Source organism: Oncorhynchus mykiss, chromosome 16 (assembly GCF_057628025.1).
Source record: "Oncorhynchus mykiss isolate SJ-2025 chromosome 16, ASM5762802v1, whole genome shotgun sequence".
NCBI classification, from domain to species: Eukaryota; Metazoa; Chordata; class Actinopteri; order Salmoniformes; family Salmonidae; genus Oncorhynchus; species Oncorhynchus mykiss.
The window spans coordinates 47145861-47166447 of record NC_143037.1 but is presented as its reverse complement, the minus strand read 5'-3'; the positions used below and the strand labels follow the sequence as shown (position 1 = coordinate 47166447).

General features: G+C 43.0%; 1 protein-coding gene and 1 long non-coding RNA gene across 13 annotated transcripts in view; both read left to right on the top strand.

Moving 5' to 3' along the window:
• The first annotated feature begins 565 nt into the window (after positions 1 to 565).
• On the top strand, positions 566 to 3255 carry LOC110492087 (uncharacterized). 2 transcript variants are annotated; one of them, XR_016487300.1, is made up of 4 exons: positions 566 to 709; positions 789 to 881; positions 1015 to 1115; positions 3171 to 3255. It is a non-coding gene; the product is annotated as an uncharacterized LOC110492087 (long non-coding RNA). The 2 variants fall into 2 exon arrangements; XR_016487299.1 differs by lacking the exon at positions 3171 to 3255 and adding an exon at positions 1704 to 2526.
• Positions 3256 to 14665: 11410 nt separating this feature from the next.
• The window catches only part of LOC110492085 (tyrosine-protein phosphatase non-receptor type 22), a 19280-nt gene continuing 13358 nt past the window's right edge, over positions 14666 to 20587 (top strand). For 6 of the 11 annotated variants that reach the window (XM_090202978.1, XM_021566091.3, XM_021566093.3 and 3 more), the window contains exons 1-8: positions 14666 to 15724; positions 17504 to 17612; positions 17733 to 17809; positions 17919 to 18014; positions 18122 to 18160; positions 18915 to 18986; positions 19365 to 19424; positions 19706 to 19848. In XM_090202978.1, the coding sequence (XP_090059104.1) occupies positions 15599 to 15724; positions 17504 to 17612; positions 17733 to 17809; positions 17919 to 18014; positions 18122 to 18160; positions 18915 to 18986; positions 19365 to 19424; positions 19706 to 19848 (722 nt within the window). In that variant the 5' untranslated portion in view covers positions 14666 to 15598. Of the gene's footprint in view, positions 15725 to 17503; positions 17613 to 17713; positions 17810 to 17918; positions 18015 to 18121; positions 18161 to 18914; positions 18987 to 19364; positions 19425 to 19705; positions 19849 to 20587 lie in introns of all 11 variants that reach the window. The other 5 variants (XM_090202982.1, XM_090202980.1, XM_090202979.1 and 2 more) reach the window with 2 other exon arrangements.

Sequence of the window (20587 nt, the reverse complement as noted above, 5' to 3'; positions counted from 1 at the left end):
GCGCTACAACAACGGAAAAGGAGGGGGAATGCGCTACAACAACGGAAAAGGAGGGGGAATGCCCAACCTACTAACCCTACACCCCAATCCACTATTGTGACCCTATTTGATCCTACACCAGGCCACCTGCCTGGGAGGACAGGAGACTACCATTTAATATCCCCTGTGGCTCTTCTGCAGTTAAATCACAGACAGAACAATGAGACAGCTGTACAATGAGACGGCTGTATAAATGTGAAGCAGTGGCCGGCAGTAGGAGATGGAACCAGATGGATTTTGGCCGACATTCTGCTAATTTACTCATCAACTAAACATTTGATTTCAATACAGTTTTCTCTTCCCAAACCTACAATCTGTTATGAATAGAGTGGACACATGTTTGTAGACTTTACCCTTTGCCAAAGTTTTAAAAAGTGTTGTTGTTTAGGAGTACAAAGGCGAATTGACTTATTGCACACGCTCTCTTCACCGAGTATGCGTCCCCAGCGGAAATGCGCCAATAGGATCTCGCTAGCTCGTTCTTGGCTCTGCCCACCTCCTTGCTTGTTCTGCCCACTATGACTCATTTGTTCCCAATTGAAAGGACAGACTGTTGTCTAGCTTGATTTTGTTATAAAAAAAATATTCGATTAAATGTTGTAATAGCAAGTACTTCTCTGCAGCTGTCACCACAACACCTATTTTCTGTGACTTAAGGTCCATTCCTACGGTACAGTTGATAACCATGACCGCTTCAAAGCCAACCTTACTGAAGTACATTTCATTCATTATCTTATCACTCTGTGCAGTTTCACCACGTTCTCCACCGGGGTCAGTGTCGCACCAGACGGCGGGCATCATCGGTCCCGGGAATCTTCCGTTTCACCCCTGCCTTTACACAGGTAATCACTCCTTTCAATGGTGCACTTTTCTTCATCACAAGACCACTTCTTGACCACCACATATATATATTATTATACCTTTATTTAACTAGGCAAGTCAGTTAACAAATTCTTGTTTTCAATGACGGCCTAGGAACAGTGGGTTAACTGCCTTGTTCAGGGGCAGAACGACAGATTTGTACCTTGTCAGCTCAGGATTCGATCTTGCAACCTTTCGGTAACTAGTCCAATAAGGTAAGATTTTTCATGAAGTGCTTTGAGAGGCTAGTTAAGGATCATATTATCTCCACCTTACCCAACACCTTAGACCAGTGGGGTGGGGGGATACATTTGGGGATAGAAAAATGCATTTTGTGTAAACTTAAACCGCTAAAACCGATTTTAAAAATATATATATATTTTGTAATATAATGGACATTTTCCAATAACAGCCCATCATTTTTCAGAATTTACAATCAACACAATAAAAGCTAGACAATAAGGCCCCCATTGATTTTGTTAAAATGTTTGAGAATAACACAGCATTCGACATGTCAAAATGCGTAGAATGCTGCCAAATGTTCTCTACCTCAAGGCAAAATGTATAGAATTGCAGAAAATTGGCTTTAACAGTTTTAAACTTTATTACAGCTCCATGGCAGGATGTGTGGAATTGCAGGAGACTAGCTTTGAAACTGCAAAAATGTATCTTCGCTGCCAAGATAACTTTTTTTTACTTATTCTTTGGTCTGAATGTTTTTTCACCACTCAACCCTTATGGTGGGTCACGACTCAAAATACCCCTCCCCTACACTAATTACAATTTGCATACCGCCCCAAAAGATCCATGGATAATGCGATCGCCATTGCACTGCACACTGCCCTATCCCATCTGGACAAGAAGAATACCTGTGTAAGAATGCTGTTCATCGGCTACAGCTCAGGCTTCTACGCCATAATGCCCTCCAAGCTCATCACTAAGCTTGGGAATCTTCGTCTGAAACCCGCCCTGTGCAACTGGGTCCTGGACTTGCTGACCCTCAACTGATCCACAACACAGGAGCCCCACAAGGGGACGTGCTCAGCTCCCTCCTGTACTCAGCATAGAGAGCACACCCCCATCCACATCGATGAGGCCTTAGTGGAGAGGTTGAAAAGCTTCATGTTCCTCAGCATGCACATCCCTGACAATCTGAAATGGTCCATCCACACAGACAGTGTAGTGAAGAAAGTGCAACAGCGCTTGGCCCCTCAGACCCTGCACCGTTGAGAGCATCTTGTCAGGCTGTATCACCGCCTGGTACAGCAATTGTACATTCCTCAACCGTAGGGCTCTCCAGAGGGTGGTGCGGTCAGCCCAACGCATCACCAGGGGCACACTTCCTACCCACCAGGACATACAGTATACAGCACCCAGTGTCACAGGAAGGCCAAGAAGAGTATCAAGGACCTCCGCCACCAGAGCCACGGCCTGTTCACCACACTACCATCTAGAAGGCAGAGACAGTACAGGTGCATCAAAGCTTGGACCGATAGACTGAATAACAGTTTCTATCTCAAGGCCATCAGACTGTTAAATAGTCAACACTAGCTGGCCTCTGACAAGTCTACTACCCTGAACTTAGTCACTGTTACTAGCCGGTTACCACCTGGTACTCAACCCTGCACCTTAGAGACTGCTGTCCTATGTACATAGTCATTGAACACTGGTCACTTTAATCATCTTTACATACTTTTTTTTACGCACATCATATGTATATACTGTATTCTAGTCGAGGCTCATCTTATATAACTGCTGCTGTAAACATATTTTCTATTCATATATTGTCCATAATGTCTATACACACCATCATATACAATATGTGTGTATGCGACCAATACATTTGATATGATTTGAATTGAAAACGCACATAATCTAACGCCTGCCTCAGACCACTCGTAGAACAGCTAAGTGCATCGTTTGATGCTTCGTTTTTTTTGCCCTCCCTTGTCACTTTTATACACAGAAGAGCTCTGCCAAACACAGAATCAATCACATGGTTTATCCACCTCTCTCTGACCTCCAATAACTTCAAAACAAAGTTGCCAATGTCTTTGCAATAGATACAAACCAGCAACGTATAAAATGATGGTTCATGCAAGACAACGTGAGTTAGCAATAGCATCACCTGCCCATGTGGGAAAGCCTACATAAGATAAATGACAAGACAATTAAAACAACGCATAGCTGAACACCGCAGCTCAATCAGGTGTAAGAACACTGACTATCCAGTAGCAGCTCACATCCTATCTCTTCCCTCAAATACACAGGTATCGAGCATGTTCCCCTACCAAGGAGAGGAGGTAACATTGAGACCCTACTACTACAGAGGGAGGCCTCCTGGTTATCCTAACCAACATTGACCCCTAGTGGTCTGAATATTGCCTTTGATCTCAGGCCCTTCTTATGAATAATTATCTTTTATTAACAAGTCTTATAAATGAATATATTATTTCTACAGCTTATCAGCGTACACCCAATATGTTCCCCCTGTTGATGAGGCTTATAATGCATTATGGTTGAACCAAAACGATACAAATTAAATATATATGTGAAATTAAATTAAACAATAATGTATGTAGATGCTAATATTATGTACAATATCTAATTATGTTGCCATTTGATAACAATAGCCTAGTATATTCCACATGCTGTAAATTACTGTCTTGTAACAGTTTCACTTGATAGCCTTCAATATTGACTGTTCTAGAGAATTTGAAACCGTTTTTTGTAAGAACATAGTATATGGGATTGATTTTAAGAAATTTAGTGGAGATTCAGTGAAAATAAAAATCTCATTCATTTGTCAAGACCTGTCCCCATGCTTGTCTCAGAGCAGCACGGAACGGTGCTGAAATAGTTGACCACAGTGGGTAGGCTATCGCTTCAAATCCTATTGCTTCTAACTTCAATATGTTTTATAAATAAATAAGACTGTTAACAGCACATTACTCAAAACTAGTGAGACTCATGTCGCCAACAGTATATCTTTTTTAAAAAAATGTTATGACGTGACTCTTAGCCAATAATTAGGTTTAGAGGATTCTAAATGAATATCTAAGTGACATATCTAAGGGCAAATCTGATCTGTGAGAATATCTAAGTGGCTTTTATATAATTATTAATTAATTAATAATAATAATCGCTTTGTTTTAAAAATAATATTTTGGAGATTTCATTTTCAAATAACCTAATGTGAGCGAGAAAATGGCCATTCTTGAAAATGGGGTGAGACATTGTTACTAATTTGTAAATAAAGCCAGTTTATTTATTTATGTTTTTAGAGGGAGAGAGCCCACTGTCAATTCATGAATCTCCCGGTCACGGCCGGCACGGGTATCGAACCAGCAACTGTAGCAACGTCAGTGAGTGTCTTAGACCGCAGCGCCACTCGGGAGGTCCCATCCACAAATGTTTAATGCTGATCAATTGCCTTGCACAAAGTATCTATTGTCCTGCTAATAGCCCATAATTGCGCTGTAAATCGTGACTGGTCGGGAGTAGGCTACAGTACTACAGTAAGAGCAAAATAATCCTAACATTTCCACACCCTATTTGTAGATTAACCAATACCCAAATGGAGATTCAGTGAAAATAAAAATCTTATTGATTTATCAAGACCAGTCCCCATGCTTGTCTCCCCATGTCTGACCTCTGAATGCTGTCTAAGCTCTATGTTTTGAAGAGTATTTTCCAGTAAGCAACAATTTGTTTACCTTCATTAGCCTACTTTGTTCCATTATTTCTGTCATTCAGTGATATTTATTCCCATAGTAATTTGTTATGAATTTCTAAGGAAATTAACATCTGCATTTTGAAAGAGTATTTTTATAATTATTTATAAACTAAAGCACAAAGATGTTGATGAAGAAATATAGTACTGTACAGTATATGCTTTATCCGACATTTTTGCGGTTGCATGAGGTCGCCTGCACACACTTTAAACATTTGGATAATAAAGCATTTAAAGCATTTTGAAAATAGAAGCCGCCTGCATTTGTTTATTAGGCTACTGTGCAGTCTGACAAGTACACATCCTTGGAATAGCAGAACAGCATTAAAGGTCCAGACGTCCCTTGCTGTGCCTGGTGAGCAGTTGGTCAAGTTCTGTTGTCAGAAGAGGCATGGAAATGTCAGGGTGAACCGACGACCTGACGAACCCGCCAGGTATGTTGACTCTTCCTGTTGGAAGTGGAGTTCCAGTGCTCACATGTGTGCCTGGCATGGATTGTGACATCTCATTCCTCGCCATGTTCAACACGTCATTCTCCACCTGACTCTCCGCCAATGACGTGTGACTCTCCGCCAATACCGCCTGGCTCTGGACCAATGCATCAGCTGTCGCCCGTATCTCTGCCCTCAGATAATGTTTTTCTTTCTGCTGGTCTGCCTTCAATGACTCTGTCTCGGTCTTCAAAGTTTGAATCTGAGCCATGTTCATCTTCATCAGATGAGCAGAATGGTACCACCCTGAGCCCCCATCGATTACAGTGGCCTATGATAAAAATGGTAGATCAATTAAGAATCAAAAGTGACTCCAACACATAAATGCTGCATACACATGAAAAATAATAAGACCTACACCAGTTTTAAAAGCCCATTACTCAACACTAGTGAGACTCATGTCGCCTATGTTAGGCCTACAGTATATCTAACAACAACAACAAAAATGTCTGACGTGACTCCCTGCCAATAATTACATTTAGAGGATTGGATGATTCTAAATTTATATAAGGGGCATTTTATCAATGAGTATATTATGGACCACAATAGTTGTTGTATTATTTGTTCTATCTTTTCTGGTGGATTAAACTGAAATTACAACCAACTTTCTATGGTTTAAAAAATAACTATATTTTGGAGATGATTTCGTTTCAAATAACCTAAAGTGAGCGAGAAAAAGGCTATTCTTGAACATGGGGTGAGACATACAGTAGTTACTAATTTGTAAATAAAGCCAGTTTGTTATTTAGAATGATTTATTTCTGTTTTTAGAGGGAGAGAAACCAAAAGCCCACCATTCCCTCATGGGTCTCCCTGTTGCAGCCGGCACAGGTACTGAACCAGCATCTGTAGCAACACAGTTTGCAATGCACTGTCTTAGACCACTGCGCCACAACATAGTAGAGTAGGCTACAGTACCACAGTACTGTTTCTCTTAGAATAAAAACCTTAGTGGAACAACAGTTTTAGTAGGTAAGTGCACAATTATCAGTTTCTATTTGGTTTATGTCGCCCATTCATTGTTAGTTAGAGACAAAGTAGCACCTTTTAAAACATTTTTACATCAGCTGATATTTCAAAGTGCTGTACAGAAACCCAGCCTAAAACCCCAAACAGCAAGAAATGCAGGTGTAGAAGCACGGTGCCTAGGAAAAACTGCCTAGAAAAGGCCAAAACCTAGGAAGAAACCTAGAGAGGAACCAGGCTATGAGGGGTGGCCAGTCCTCTTCTGGCTGTCCCAGGTGGAGATTATAACAGAACATGGCCAAGATGTTCAAATGTTCATAAATGACCAGCATGGTCAAATAATAATAATCACAGTAGTTGTCGAGAGTGCAGCAAGTCAGCACCTCAGGAGTAAATGTCAGTTGGCTTTTCATAGCCCATCATTAAGAGTAACTATACCACTCCTGCTGTCTCTAGAGAGTTGAAAACAGCAGGTCTGGGACAGGTAGCACGTCCGGTGAACAGGTCAGGATTCCATAGCCGCAGGCAGAACAGTTGAAACTGGAGCAGCAGCACGGCCAAGTGGACTGGGGACAGCAAGGAGTTATCATGCCAGGTAGTCCTGAGGCATGGTCTTAGGGCTCAGGTCCTCCGAGAGAGAGAAAGAAAGAGAGAATTAGAGAGAGCATACTTAAATTCACACAGGACACCGGATAAGACAGGAGAAGTACTCCAGATATAACAAACTGACCCTACTCCCCCGACACATAAACTACTGCAGCATAAATACTGGAGGCTGAGACAGGAGGGGTCAGGAGACACTGTGGCCCCATCCAATGATACCCCCGAACAGGGCCAAACAGGAAGGACATAACCACACCCACTTTGCCAAACCACAGCCCCCACACCACTAGAGGGATATCTTCAACCACCAACTTACCATCCTGAGACAAGGCCGAGTATAGCCCACAAAGATCTCCACCACGGCACAACCCACCTTGGGACCTAAAAGTATAATCAGTGCTCTAACTCTCCTTGCACTGGTCTGGAGCAATGAAGTGGTGACGCAGTGTACCGTACTAAACCATAAATTACCTGTAAGTCCCACAGCATAATCGCAAAACTTTTTGTTGAGCAACCACTGAATGTTTGTGCTTTTCTAATAACCGTTTTCTGTGTTCATGCAAGTGACTGATTGAACAAATCCTCACTATCAGTATCTGCAATTTGGCAGTACGCCCATATGCTTGTTTTGAGAATGAAAGATCTCTCTGTTTCAAGGTCTCAGCTTAGAGACAAGAATCCTTGTGAGGTATTGGTCTGTCACACGCATGACCCAGTATTGGTCGGTCACATGAATGAAGCAAACGTTAATGATGAATTAATAAGCTAAATCATGCAACTATAACTTGTCTCTATATAAGAGATCTAACGGGACTGCCCCTCGATGGAGCTCCTTACAGATGTTCACTATGGTGCATCAAGTTTGTTGGAACCTCTCCAGTTAACTGATAATAAACAATGATTCCTTTAAGATTGACTTTGAGTGTCCCTGAGTAAGATTTTCCACAACAGATGTGACAAATCTTGATTTAGTGGTTTATGATAGGGTAAGCATTAGAATAGAATAGAACAAGACTCCCCAATATTTGCAGCCATAGGTGATATCTTCCTAGGAGCTTAGCCGTCATCAGTATTGTGAAATAATTATCATGTTATCAAGGTAAGATCTGAATGGGATTTGCTGATCCAAGAGCAGCGTTGCCTTTCTTTTGATCCCATCAGGATCGACACGTGCCTCAACGAAACACTTAGTGAACGTTCTCTCTGCGTGGTGTTTTGGGAAACATATGTTACATCTTCGTCTGTTGTAGGAAAGATGCATCGTAAAACACTCGTAGGCCTAAGTTCCATTGCTATCGGGAAACAAGGTTCTGGTCTGTTTGGTTGCTAGGTGAAGACAGGTTCCTGGGTCCAGAGTGATGTGTCAGTAAATTGGCCAGTACTTGTCTTCAGAGGTGTGGCTATGCTTGTCCTTAGTCTGTCACTACAGTCATAGCTTCTCTGGCCTGAAGCAGACGCAAGACGACAAGACTGTTTTCCTAGTACAGACTGGAGTTTACTACAACGGTCACAGGCTTCATCAATAAGTGCATGGATGATGTTGTCCCCACAGTGACTATAAGAATGTATCCCAACCAAAAACCATGGATTATAGGCAATATCCGTGCTGGGCTATAAGCTAGAGCTACCACTTACAACCTGTTTAAACAAGGTCACCGGGCCAAACGGAATACCAGGGCGCTTTCTCAAAGTATAACCAGACCAGCTGGCAAGTGTCTTCACGAACAGTTGTAATCTCTCGTTGTCCCAGTCCTTAATCCCAACATGTTTCAAGCTGATCACCATTGTCCCTTTTCCCATAAACTCCAAGGTAACCTGCCTAAACGACTATCGCCTTGTAGACACTCACATCTGTAATTATGAAGTGCTTTGAAAGGCTGGTCATGACACATAAACACTATCATCCCGAACACCCTGGACCCACTCCAATTCGCGTACCGCCCCAACATATCCACAGATGATGCAATCTCAACTGCAATCCACACTGCCCTATCCCACCTGGAGAAGAGGGGAAATAACTACAGTTGAAGTCGGAAGTTTACATACACTTAGGTTGAGTCATTAAAACTCATTTTTCAACCACTCCACAAATTTCTTGTTAACAAACTATAGTTTTGACAAGTCAGTTAGGACATCTACTTTGTGCATGACACAAGTCATTTTTCCAACAATTGTTTACAGACAGGTTTATTACACTTATAATTCACTGTATAACAATTCCAGTGGGTCATAAATGTACATACACTAAGTTGACTGTGCCTTTAAACAGCTTGGAAAATTTCAGAAAATGATGTCATGGCTTTAGAAGCTTCTGATAGGCTAATTGACATCATTTGAGTCAATTGGATGTGTACCTGTGGATGTATTTCAAGGCCTACCAAACTCAGTGCCTTTTTGCTTGACATTATGGGAAAATCAAAAGAAATAAGCCAAGACCTCAGAAAGGCCTCCACAAGTCTGGTTTATCCTTGGGAACAATTTCCAAACACCTGAAGGTACCACGTTCATCTGTACAAACAATAGTACGCAAGTATAAACACCATGGGACCATGCAGCCGTCATATCGCTCAGGAAGGAGACGCGTTCTGTCTCCTAGAGATGAACGTACTTTGGTGCGAAAAGTGCAAATCAATCCCAGAACAACAGTAAAGGACCTTGTGAAGATGCTGGAGGAAACAGGTATAAAAGTATCTATATCCACAGTAAAACGAGTCCTATATCGACATAACCTGAAAGGCCGCTCAGCAAGGAAGAAGCCACTGCTCCAAAACCTCCATAAAAAAGCCAGACTACGGGTTGCAACTGCACATGGGAACAAAGATCATACTTTTGGGAGAAATGTCCTCTGGTCTAATGAAACAAAAATAGAACTGTTTGACCATAATGACCATCGTTAAGTTTGGAGGAAAAAGGGGGAGGCTTGCAAGCCGAAGAATATCATCCCAACCGTGAAGCACGGGGGTGGCAGCATCATGTTGTGGGGGTGCTTTGCTGCAGGAGGGACTGGTGCACTTCACAAAATATATGGCATCACGAGGAGGACAATTATGTGGATATATTGAAGCAACATCTCAAGATGGGTCTTGGGTCTTCCAAATGGACAATGACCCCAAGCATACTTCCAAAGTATGGACAACAAAGTCAAGGTATTGGAGTGGCCATCACAATGCCCTGACCTCAATCCTATAGAAAATGTGTGGGCAGAACAGAAAAAGTGTGTGCGAGCAAGGAGGCCTACAAACCTGACTCAGTTACACCAGCTCTGTCAGGAGGAATGGGCCAAAATCCACCCAACTTATTGTGGGAAGCTTGTGGAAGGCTACCCGAAATGTTTGACCCAAGTTAAACAATTTAAAGGCAATGCTACAAAGTACTAATTGAGTGTATATACACATCTGACCCACTGGGAATGTGATGAAATAAATAAAAAGTGAAATAAATCATTCTCGTAACTATTATTCAGACATTTCACATTCTTAAAAGAAAGCGGTGATCCTAACTGCCCTAAGACAGGAGATTTTTACTAGGATTAAATGTCAGGAATTGTGAAAAACCGAGTTTAAATGTATTTGGCTAAGGTGTATGTCAACTGTATGTAAGAATGCTGTTCACAGACTATAGCTCACCGTTCAACACCATAGTCCCTTCCAAGCTCATCACCAAACTGAGGATCCTGGGACTGAACACCTGCCTCTGCAATTGGATCCTGGACTTCCCGACGGTCCTGCCCCAGGTGGACTACCCGCCCCCTCCCCCTTCACCACTCCTCTCTTCCCCATGCTGAGCAGCAACTAACCAACACTTTTATCCTTCCCCTTACCCTGAACTGGATTTATATCCTAACCTCAATCCCTCCCCTTACCCTAAACCGGTTTCATATCTAAATCCCAGCCCTACCTTCCCTATACACTGATCCAACACATTCTTTCCCTTTGACCCCTCTGTTTATTCATGTTTTTGTTTGGTCTGATGTTTTCTTTAAAATCCTCTTTTTGTTTTTCTTTTAATTTCTACAATCGCAAAGCGACTTTGAGTCCTTGAAAAGCGCTATATACTGTACGTCCCATGTATCATTACGATTACAGAGAGGAGGTCAGAGACTTAGCAGTGTGGTGCCAGGACAGCAACTCCCCCCCCCCCCCCCTCTCAACCTCCACTGTCACAGTAAGGGTGAGAGGTTAGCATGTCTTGGGGATATGTTATTTGTGAAACTGTAGCTTTCTCACTCATCATTATTCACGATTCATTCAGGGTTATCTGTAATCATGGTAGCATCCACATTCATGTAGAAATGTTCAGAAATACAATCTACTCTTATCGACTCCAAAAGGCCACAATACATTATTTACTATTAATTCCTATTGGCCACAAAATAATCTGAAACCAAAACAAAGAGCAAATGCATTCAAGAAATTTGTAGAGTCACAAACTTGATGTCCTGATTGCGTGCTAAGAACGTGGGACCGACCAACATTTTTTTGTCTTGTACTGATTGTATGTGGGTGTTTTGATGTGCAGGGTATTGCATTCCTCATTTTGTTTATAGTGTGCAAGTGGAATTCAGCAGATGAGAATGCAACAGGGTTGGGTATGTTTCCACTTGACACTGCAGAAATACAGTGGGGCAAAAAAGTATTTAGTCAGCCACCAATTGTGCAAGTTCTCCCACTTAAAAAGATGACAGAGGCCTGTAATTTTCATCATAGGTACACTTCAACTAAAAATTCCAGAAGATCACATTGTAGGATTTTTAATGAATTTATTTGCAAATTATGGTGGAAAATAAGTATTTGGTCACCTACAAACAAGCAAGATTTCTGGCTCTCACAGACCTGTAACTTCTTCTTTAAGAGGCTCCTCTGTCCTCCACTTGTTACCTGTATTAATGGCACCTGTTTGAACTTGTTATCAGTATAAAAGACACCTGTTCACAACCTCAAACAGTCACACTCCAAACTCCACTATGGCCAAGACCAAAGAGCTGTCAAAGGACACCAGAAACAAAATTGTAGACTTGCACCAGGCTGGGAAGACTGAATCTGCAATAGGTAAGCAGCTTGGTTTGAAGAAATCAACTGTGGGAGCCATTATTAGGAAACGGAAGACGTACAAGACCACTGATAATCTCCCTCGATCTGGGGCTCCATGCAAGATCTCACCCCGTGGGGTCAAAATGATCACAAGAACGGTGAGCAAAAATCCCAGAACCACACGGGGGGACCTAGTGAATGACCTGCAGAGAGCTGGGACCAAAGTAACAAAGCCTACCATCAGTAACACACTACGCCGCCAGGGACTCAAATCCTGCAGTGCCAGACGTGTCCCCCTGCTTAAGCCAGTACATGTCCAGGCCCGTCTGAAGTTTGCTGGAGAGCATTTGGATGATCCAGAAGAAGATTGGGAGAATGTCATATGGTCAGATGAAACCAAAATAGAACATTTTAGTAAAAACTCAACTCGTCGTGTTTGGAGGACAAAGAATGCTGAGTTGCATCCAAAGAACGCCATACCTACTGTGAAGCATGGGGGTGGAAACATCATGCTTTGGGGCTGTTTTTCTGCAAAGGGACCAGGACGACTGATCCGTGTAAAGGAAAGAATGAATGGGGCCATGTATTGTGAGATTTTGAAAACGTTTGACCTCTGTCATTGCCAACAAAGGGTATATAACAAAGTATTAAGATACACTTTTGTTATTGACCAAATACTTATTTTCCACCATCATTTGCAAATAAATTAATTAAAAATCCTACAATGTGATTTTCTAGATTTATATTCTCATTTTGTCTGTCATAGTTGAAGTGTACCTATGATGAAAATTACAGGCGTCTCTCATCTTTTTAAGTGGGAGAACTTGCACAATTGGTGGCTGACTAAATACTTTTTTGCCCCACTGTATGTATTAGATGTTATGTGTTCCGATTGGTTGGTTGAATTTTCATATCAATAAGGTGTTATGCCATTGGTCATTCTTGCAGATAGGTGGATATCACAAACGTAAATCTAAGCTTGACATGCAAGCATTTGGTCTGAAATATTGTTTTCTATTTTCATATTTGCAATATGTATGCTACCATTCAAAAGTTTGGGGTCACTTAGAAATGTCCTTGTTATTGAAAGAAAAGCACATTTTTTTGTCCATTAAAATAACATCAAATTGATCAGAAATACAGTGTAGACATTGTTAATGTTGCAAATGGCTACTGTAGCTGGAAACGGCAGATTTTTAATGGAATATCTACATAGGCGTACAGAGGCCCATTATTAGCAACCATCGCTCCTGTGTTCCAATGGCACGTTGTGTTAGCTAATCCAAGTTCATCATTTTAAAAGGCTAATTGATCATTAGAAAACCCTTTTGAAATTATGTTAGCACAGCTGAACACTTGCACTGATTAAAGAAGCAATAAAACTGGCCTTCTTTAGACTAGTCGAGTATCTGGAGCATCAGCATTTGTGGGTTCGATTACAGGCTCAAAACGGCCAGAAACAAAGGCTTTCTTCTGAAACTCATCAGTCTATTCTTGTTCTGAGAAATGAAGGCTATTCCATGCGAGAAATTACCAAGAAACTGAAGATCTCGTACAACTCTGTGTACTACTCCCTTCATAGAACAGCGCAAACTGGCTCTAACCAGAATAGAAAGAGGAGTGGGAGGCCCCGGTGCACAACCGAGCAAGCGGACAAGTACATTAGAGTGTCTAGATTGAGAAACAGATGTCTCACAAGTCCTTAACTGGCAGCTTCAATAAATTGTCCCCGCAAAACACCAGCCTCAACGTCAACAGTGAAGAGGCAACTCCGGGATGCTGGCCTTCTAGGCAGAATTCCTCTGTCCAGGGTCTGTGTTCTTTTGCCCATCTTAATCTTTCACATAGACAAGGCTGTTGGAACCAAAAATCTCAAATTTGGACTCATCAGACCAAAGGACAGATTTCAACCGGTCTAATGTCCATTGCTACTTTTTCTTGGCCCAAGCAAGTCTCTTCTTCTTATTGGTGTCCTTTAGTCGTGGTTTCTTGCAGCAATTCGACCATGAAGGCCTGATTCACGCAGTCTCCTCTGAATAGTTGATGTGTGTCTGTTACTTGAACTCTGAGAACCATTTACCTCGGCTGCAATTTTTTGGGCTGGTGACTCTAATGAACTTATCCTCTGCAACAGAGGTAACTCTGGGTCTTCCTTGCCTGTGTCGGTCCCCATGAGAACCAGTTTCATCATAGCGCTTGATAGTTTTTGCAACAGCACTTGAAGAAACTTTCAAAGTTATTTTCCTGTGCTTTCTAAAAGTATTCAGACCCCTTAACTTTCTCGCCATTTTGTTACGTTAGAGTCTTATTCTAAAACATTTTTTTATTTTTTATTAAACAGAAATATCACTTTTACATATGTTTTCAGACCCTTTACTCGGTACTTTGTTGACGCACCTTTGGCTGCGATTACAGCTTCAGGTCTTCTTGGGTATGACACTACAAGCTTGGCACACCTGTATTTGGGGAGTTTCTCCCATTCTTCTCTGCAGATCCTCTCAAGCTCTGTCAGGTTGGATGGGGAGTGTCCCTGCACAGCTATTTTCAGGTCTCTCCAGAGATGTTCGATTGGGTTCCTAATGTTTGGTGTGCTGTAGTGTAGTCATGACAGTAGACATGACCCGTGTCAGCTGTGCAGTTAAGCTTCTTCTGACAGTTGTCTCTCTATCTGGTGGCAACACACATAGAGATCACAGGCGGTATGTGGTACCTTAATTGCGGAGGACGGGCTCATTTTAATTGCTAGAATGGAATACATGTAATGGTATCAAAAACGCCAAACGAGTGGTTTCCATGGGTTGGATACCATTCCATTTACTCCATCCCAGCCATTATTAAGAGCCGGCCTCCTCTCACAGCCTACTGTGATAGGTTACACCCAAGCACCAAAATAGAATAGGCATGATGCAGATGTTTTAACAACTGTTAAGACAAGCTATCTCAGAGGAGAGAAAGTGAATGTACCAAGTAAGTCATTGTACTAAGGTATTTTTTTTTATAGAAGACATGATACTGCCAGTATGAGTACAACTGGTTCTGGAACTTTGATGCCAGCTCTTTCTCTCTCTCTCTTACAGTAGTCCCAATCGGAACTGTTTAGACAGCTTTATCCTTGCACCATATCATCTCTACAATTCTGCCTGATAGTTCAATGGTATTGTATGGGATTAACATGGATTGAGTGCTCTTTCAGGAGTTCTGAATCCTAAATGGTGATGCGCTGTCCCTGTGCTCAGTGCCTGAAGGTCAGTGGACCAGCTGGACTGTGAAGGGGAATGCCAGAGAGAAAGAGGGAGGGAGTTAACCGTCATACATGATCTGAGCCAACCTCCACCCCGCCCCGCCCCGCCCCTCCCTCCTGGCCCTCCCTCTCTACTCTTAACTGTGTGTTCTGAATGTGGTTCAACAGGCTGGACCGCCTCCAGCACACTCTAGGGCTGGGCTGGAACAGCTGTTCAAGCATGTGTGTGCGTACATGTGTCAGTACATCTATGTCTATCTTCGTTTCTATCTCTCTGTGTCTATGTCTGCCTCTCTCTCTTTCCCTCACACACACCGTGCTGAGGTGCTTCCTGAACAGGGCTCGCTCTAGGACCCAGTGAGAGAGAGACTAGGGGGCGCGGTGATATTTTTAATCTGACCACAGAGCCTGTTAACTCGCTGCTGCTGCTGTTTCCTCGAAACTGAAGACAGCTCTGACAGAAGTGCCTTGTGCCTTTTAGCATAGTTCTTCATCCTCAGTGTGATACTAACCGCTGTAGGGTAGTACCCCAGCCCCTTGGAGCAGAGACACCCCCAGGTCCCAGACAGCGGCCCCCCCCTTCATGGCCCCGTGGCCCTGTGTGTCCTGACATGCCAGGCAGCAGCAGCAGCACATGCCAAGCCCCAACAGGCCAGCCATGGAGCAGCAAGCCTGGATACTGAGGGGCTTCCTGGCTCAAGTGGAGAGCAAGGAGGCTGAGGTGGAGGAGGCGGAGAGTGGCTTCACCGGGGAGTTCTTGGTGAGTTATTCTCTTTATTTGATCATTCTGTTACAGGGGGGCTCCTCTCTCAGACACGGGACGGGTTCCGAGCTGTCTCACTTCATCAACAAGTGGATTAACTCTGTTGGCGTTGGAGTGGTGCGGTCTTTACCTCTGCTGTGATGTCTAAGCTTAGAGAGCACTGTGTGTGTGTATTTGTTTGGATGTGAGTGTGGGCGGACATAGAGAGCTGTTGTGTGAAGCCAAACTGTTTCATTCCACTGGACAGAACTCTGTCAATGTCCCAAGAAGAATTGTACAAAAGAATGTCATGCTCAGAGGAGAGACATACTATTTACTGTATGTTGTGCTATTTCTGTATGGGTTGTCAGTCAATCCCCAACGACTGCTTATTAGCTTCCTCTTACTGCACTGCTGCCTGTTTCTAAAGGCCCCCATACAAGGAAGGAGATCTACAGGCAAATGTAATGTTATTGATGTAGAACGAGCCCCCCACCACCACCCACCCTGCACACATACACACACGCGCGCTTAAACACACACACGCAGACAAATACACATATACGCGAACACACGCGCGCACAGACACACACACACACAGACACGCACACACACAGTGACTGACGGACTCTTGCGCTACAAATGCAAATGGATATGACAGAAGCCTGTTAATAAGGCCAAGTGAAGCAGCGTATACACGGTGACATCAATCACCGGTGCACTTCAACTAAAACTCTGTGGTAAAACTGTTTGGATAGTCCATCTGTGGACGCTCGACCCGCTATTAGTAACATTTCAACTAACTACTAACCCTAGCTCTAACCCGAACCCTTACCCTTATTCTAAACCTAACCGTAATCTTAGCAAGCAGTTTCCTATCAACAGATAGTTTGTTGACAGAATGTAAGTAAGTAAGTCTGACCAACGCCGCCTCGGGACACCCCATGGTCCTGTTCCCATGGATGGCATCACCTGTGGACCATCGCCATGGTGAGGAGTGACACCTCTGTGACTGAGGGTGTTGGGCCTACTCTCCTCTCCTCTCTCTCCGCACGCCGCCCTGCTTGTGTCATGCCCCTGCCGTCCTGACCACCCGGGGGAACAGAGCTCACATCACTTCCTTGTGGAACAAAAAGAGCTCTATGGTCTGCAGGGTGCAGATGTCTGCTCCCGGCCTGCTCTGCATCAGCCTTGTGTTCGGGCCGTCTGTGAGAACTGGGCCTGAACAAAAAGACCAGTGTGTTTGAGATACAGAGGACCAGGAAGGGGCACTCTGGGGCTTTATTTGGAGTGCCACTCATTCACTACTAATTGGAATGGAGTCACTGATGACTGGAAGTTCTCTCTTAGTCTATGGCTAGGGCTGTTTCCAGTAAGCTAATGTCTGTACGTTTGAGCCATGCCAGAGCTGATAAAAAGCTTTGGACGTAGTAGTGGTGTCACAGTGTTACCCACAGAGTGTACAGGGTGTGACTATAACACTGAATTTAGCTCTGGGGAGGAGTGACAACTTATTGCAGTTCAACTGTCTCTCCTCTCAATTAACACTGAAGAGAACTGTAAATGCAAACCATGGTGGGCAGGTACTAGACTCAGACATGGGAACTGTGACAACGGCAACCTCATTGTCTATGGCTACTTGCTTCCAGTTCCCCAGAGGAACAAGGTAATTAGACACCCTCACATTTAGCCACATAGATCGAAGCGTTAGCCAGACTGGGATAAACCCTTCCCTCCTTCACATGCAAACATACGTGTTGGGTTCTCTAATATTTGCCTCACTTCCCTCTGTTGCAGAGGCTCAAACGCCAGTCCACCAAGTACCGCACTGACAAAACCTACCCCACAAAGATAGCAGATAAGCAGGAGAACGTGAAGAAGAACCGATACAAGGACATTGTTCCCTGTAAGTCAGCTTTTACCGTTACAGTCTAATGCAGTGGTTTGAAGTGGTATATTTATGCAGTCCTCACTATAACCTTTCACTACTACATCTCACTACAATAGCGTCCTCATTTCCCTTCAGTTGACCACAGCAGAGTGAAACTGTCCCTCACCACCTCCAAGAACGATAATGACTACATCAATGCCAGCTTCATCAAGGTAGGGTGATGGGACTTTGTCCTGGTATACTAGACTGTACAATAGAAGAGTATTTGCAGCAGAGTCCCAGGTGGACAAGTGTGTGACACTGTGCTCTGCGTACCCCCAGGGAGTGTCAGGGGCCAGGGCCTACATTGCCACCCAGGGCCCTCTTCCCCACACCGTGCTGGACTTCTGGAGGATGCTCTGGGAGTACGACACAGAGGTACAACTCTGTCTCTGTGTGTGTCTCTCTCTCTCTCTCCCCCTGTCTCTCTTTCTCTGGTGGGGTTGGTATACTGATGGACTGATGGTGATCTTGTCTTCTAACAGGTCATAGTGATGGTTTGCAGGGAGTTTGAGATGGGCAGGGTAAGTCACTCTCTATGCTCATGTACACTATACACTTCTGTATTATTACACTCAGTGGTGGAAAAAGTACTCAATTGTCATACTTGAGTAAAAGATACCTTAATAGAAAATGACTAAAGTAAAAGTGAAAGTCACCCAGTAAAATTCTACTGGCGTAAAAGTCTAACAGTATTTGGTTTTAATATACCTAAAAATCAAAAGTACATGTGATTGCTAAAATATACTTCAGTATCAAAAGTAAAAGTATGAATAATAAAAAAAATCCTTACATTAAGCAAACGACACAATTTTCTTGTGTTTTTTTTATTTACGGATAGCCTGGGACACACTCCAATACTCAGACATCATTTACAAACTAAGCATTTGTGTTTAGTGAGTGAACCAGATCAGAGGCAGTAGGATGACCAGGGATGTTGTCTTGATAAGTGTGTGAATTTAACAATTTTCTGTCCTGCTAAGCGTTCAACATGTAATGAGTACATTTGGGTGTCAGGGAAACTGTATGGGGTAAAAAAAAAGTACATTATTTTCTTTAGGAATGTCGTGAAGTAAAAGTAAAAGTTGTCAAAAATATAAATAGTAAAGTAAAGTACAGATACCCCAAAAACTACTTAAGTAGTACTTTAAAGTATTTTTACTTAAGTACTTTACACCACTGCTTACACTGCATTTCATAGTCAAATACTGTGTTATTAAAATGGTCGGTGTTGTGGCTTTATGCGCATTGAAGACTGTTTGTGTTACTCTTTTGTAGAAAAAGTGTGAGCGCTACTGGCCAAAGAAACAAGAGGAACCTTTTGTGTGTGACCCGTTTACTATTTACTGCGTGAGTAGTAGGCTACTTCCTCTCTCTTTCTCGCTCTCTGACCACTTCCTGATTTGGTTGGTCAAATGGCCTCTTAACCATAACTAGGTTATCTACACTGCAGTGATCAGTTGTCAAGAATGGTAGATGAATGCAACCTTTGAAAATCCAGATACAGGCCCTTAAAAAATATGTTGATGTGCTTAGTCATTTTTGCTATGGGATTCTAATTTCTGGGGTTCTCCTCAAACATGCCTGAAATATGCCTAAACATTGATAATCACTTGTGTCAAGTAAATGTAGTATACTAATGTCATTCTCAGGTTAAAAAGACTAGCCTCTGCAGGTTTTCTGTGTGAAAATAATGCTAAACTGCCAACTCTGTGTGTTTGTGTACAGGACTCAGAGGAGAGTAAAGGAGACTATGTGAGCAGGAACCTAAGAGTGACCTACCGCAATGTAAGTACTGTTTATACCCTTACTATAAACTGAAATGCAGCTTTAATTAGAAACTATCATGGATAGAATCTGAGGACATAAATGCTTAACGCAAAGTTGTGATGGAATATTTTGTGGGTGGAATTGTAGTATACTTTGGTGCCGAGCATGTCAGCAATAAATCCCCTCAAAACTAACATCACATGAGGTAGGGGTAAACAGGAAGCCCCGTGTGAGTACACAGGTCTCCTGGTGTGTCTCCCTGTCTGTGTTAACATTGAACTTTGTTGTTTGTCCCTTAGTGGAGTCGTACCCTGAGACAGCTGCACTATATCAACTGGCCGGACCACGGGGTCCCAGACACCATCCCTCCCATCCTGGAGCTCCTGCAGGAGATGAGAGCTTACCAGGCCCATGAGGATGTACCCATCTGTATCCACTGCAGGTCAGCTCTCCAACCCCCCTACTTTAAGTTAACTGTGTACTGTGTGTATGAATCATTGTCTGATACGGAGAGTCAATAAACCATCGCAAAGCACGGAAAGTTAGGTTCCCTTTGCATCTAATGCTAGGCAGTCATATATCTCTATCTATGATGCTGTGGGGTCCTTTCTCATGAAATGGTAATTGTTACGTAGGTGGAACACATTCTTGTGGGCCTCCTGTTGTAGACCCCTTTATGCTCAGGCACCTCCCTCTTCTCTTAGAAACACAGACAGGAAGTGTTTGTGGGCGGATGGCCGTCAGGCGACAGTGGGTGTTACAACAAACACTCGTATATCTTTTCCTTTTCTCTGACTGTCTCTGGCCATGGTTACAGCTAACACATGAACTCAAAAGTACTTAGCACTGCATGCTAAGCCAGTGAAAAGGTAACCGAGTGTAAGTCCGTTGCTTATCTGAGGGCCTAGTGGTGGTGATGTGTTTTTCAACCCTGTCCTCCTTTAATAACTCTGTTGACTGACTTTCGTGAGTAAGACACGAGAGAGAGAACAGCGCTTTTTTCCATACTATGACCACAGTGACACACGGAAATTCCATCGGTGGTGACAGGCCTCCTCTTTGAAAGTTGCACAACGTGTTTGTCATAGGCTTGAGTCAAGTGTTGCATGACACTCCAGAAAGAAGACTCAACAGATAAATCCTCAAATGCATCAAGAGTTTTCCACAAGACATGTTATCCC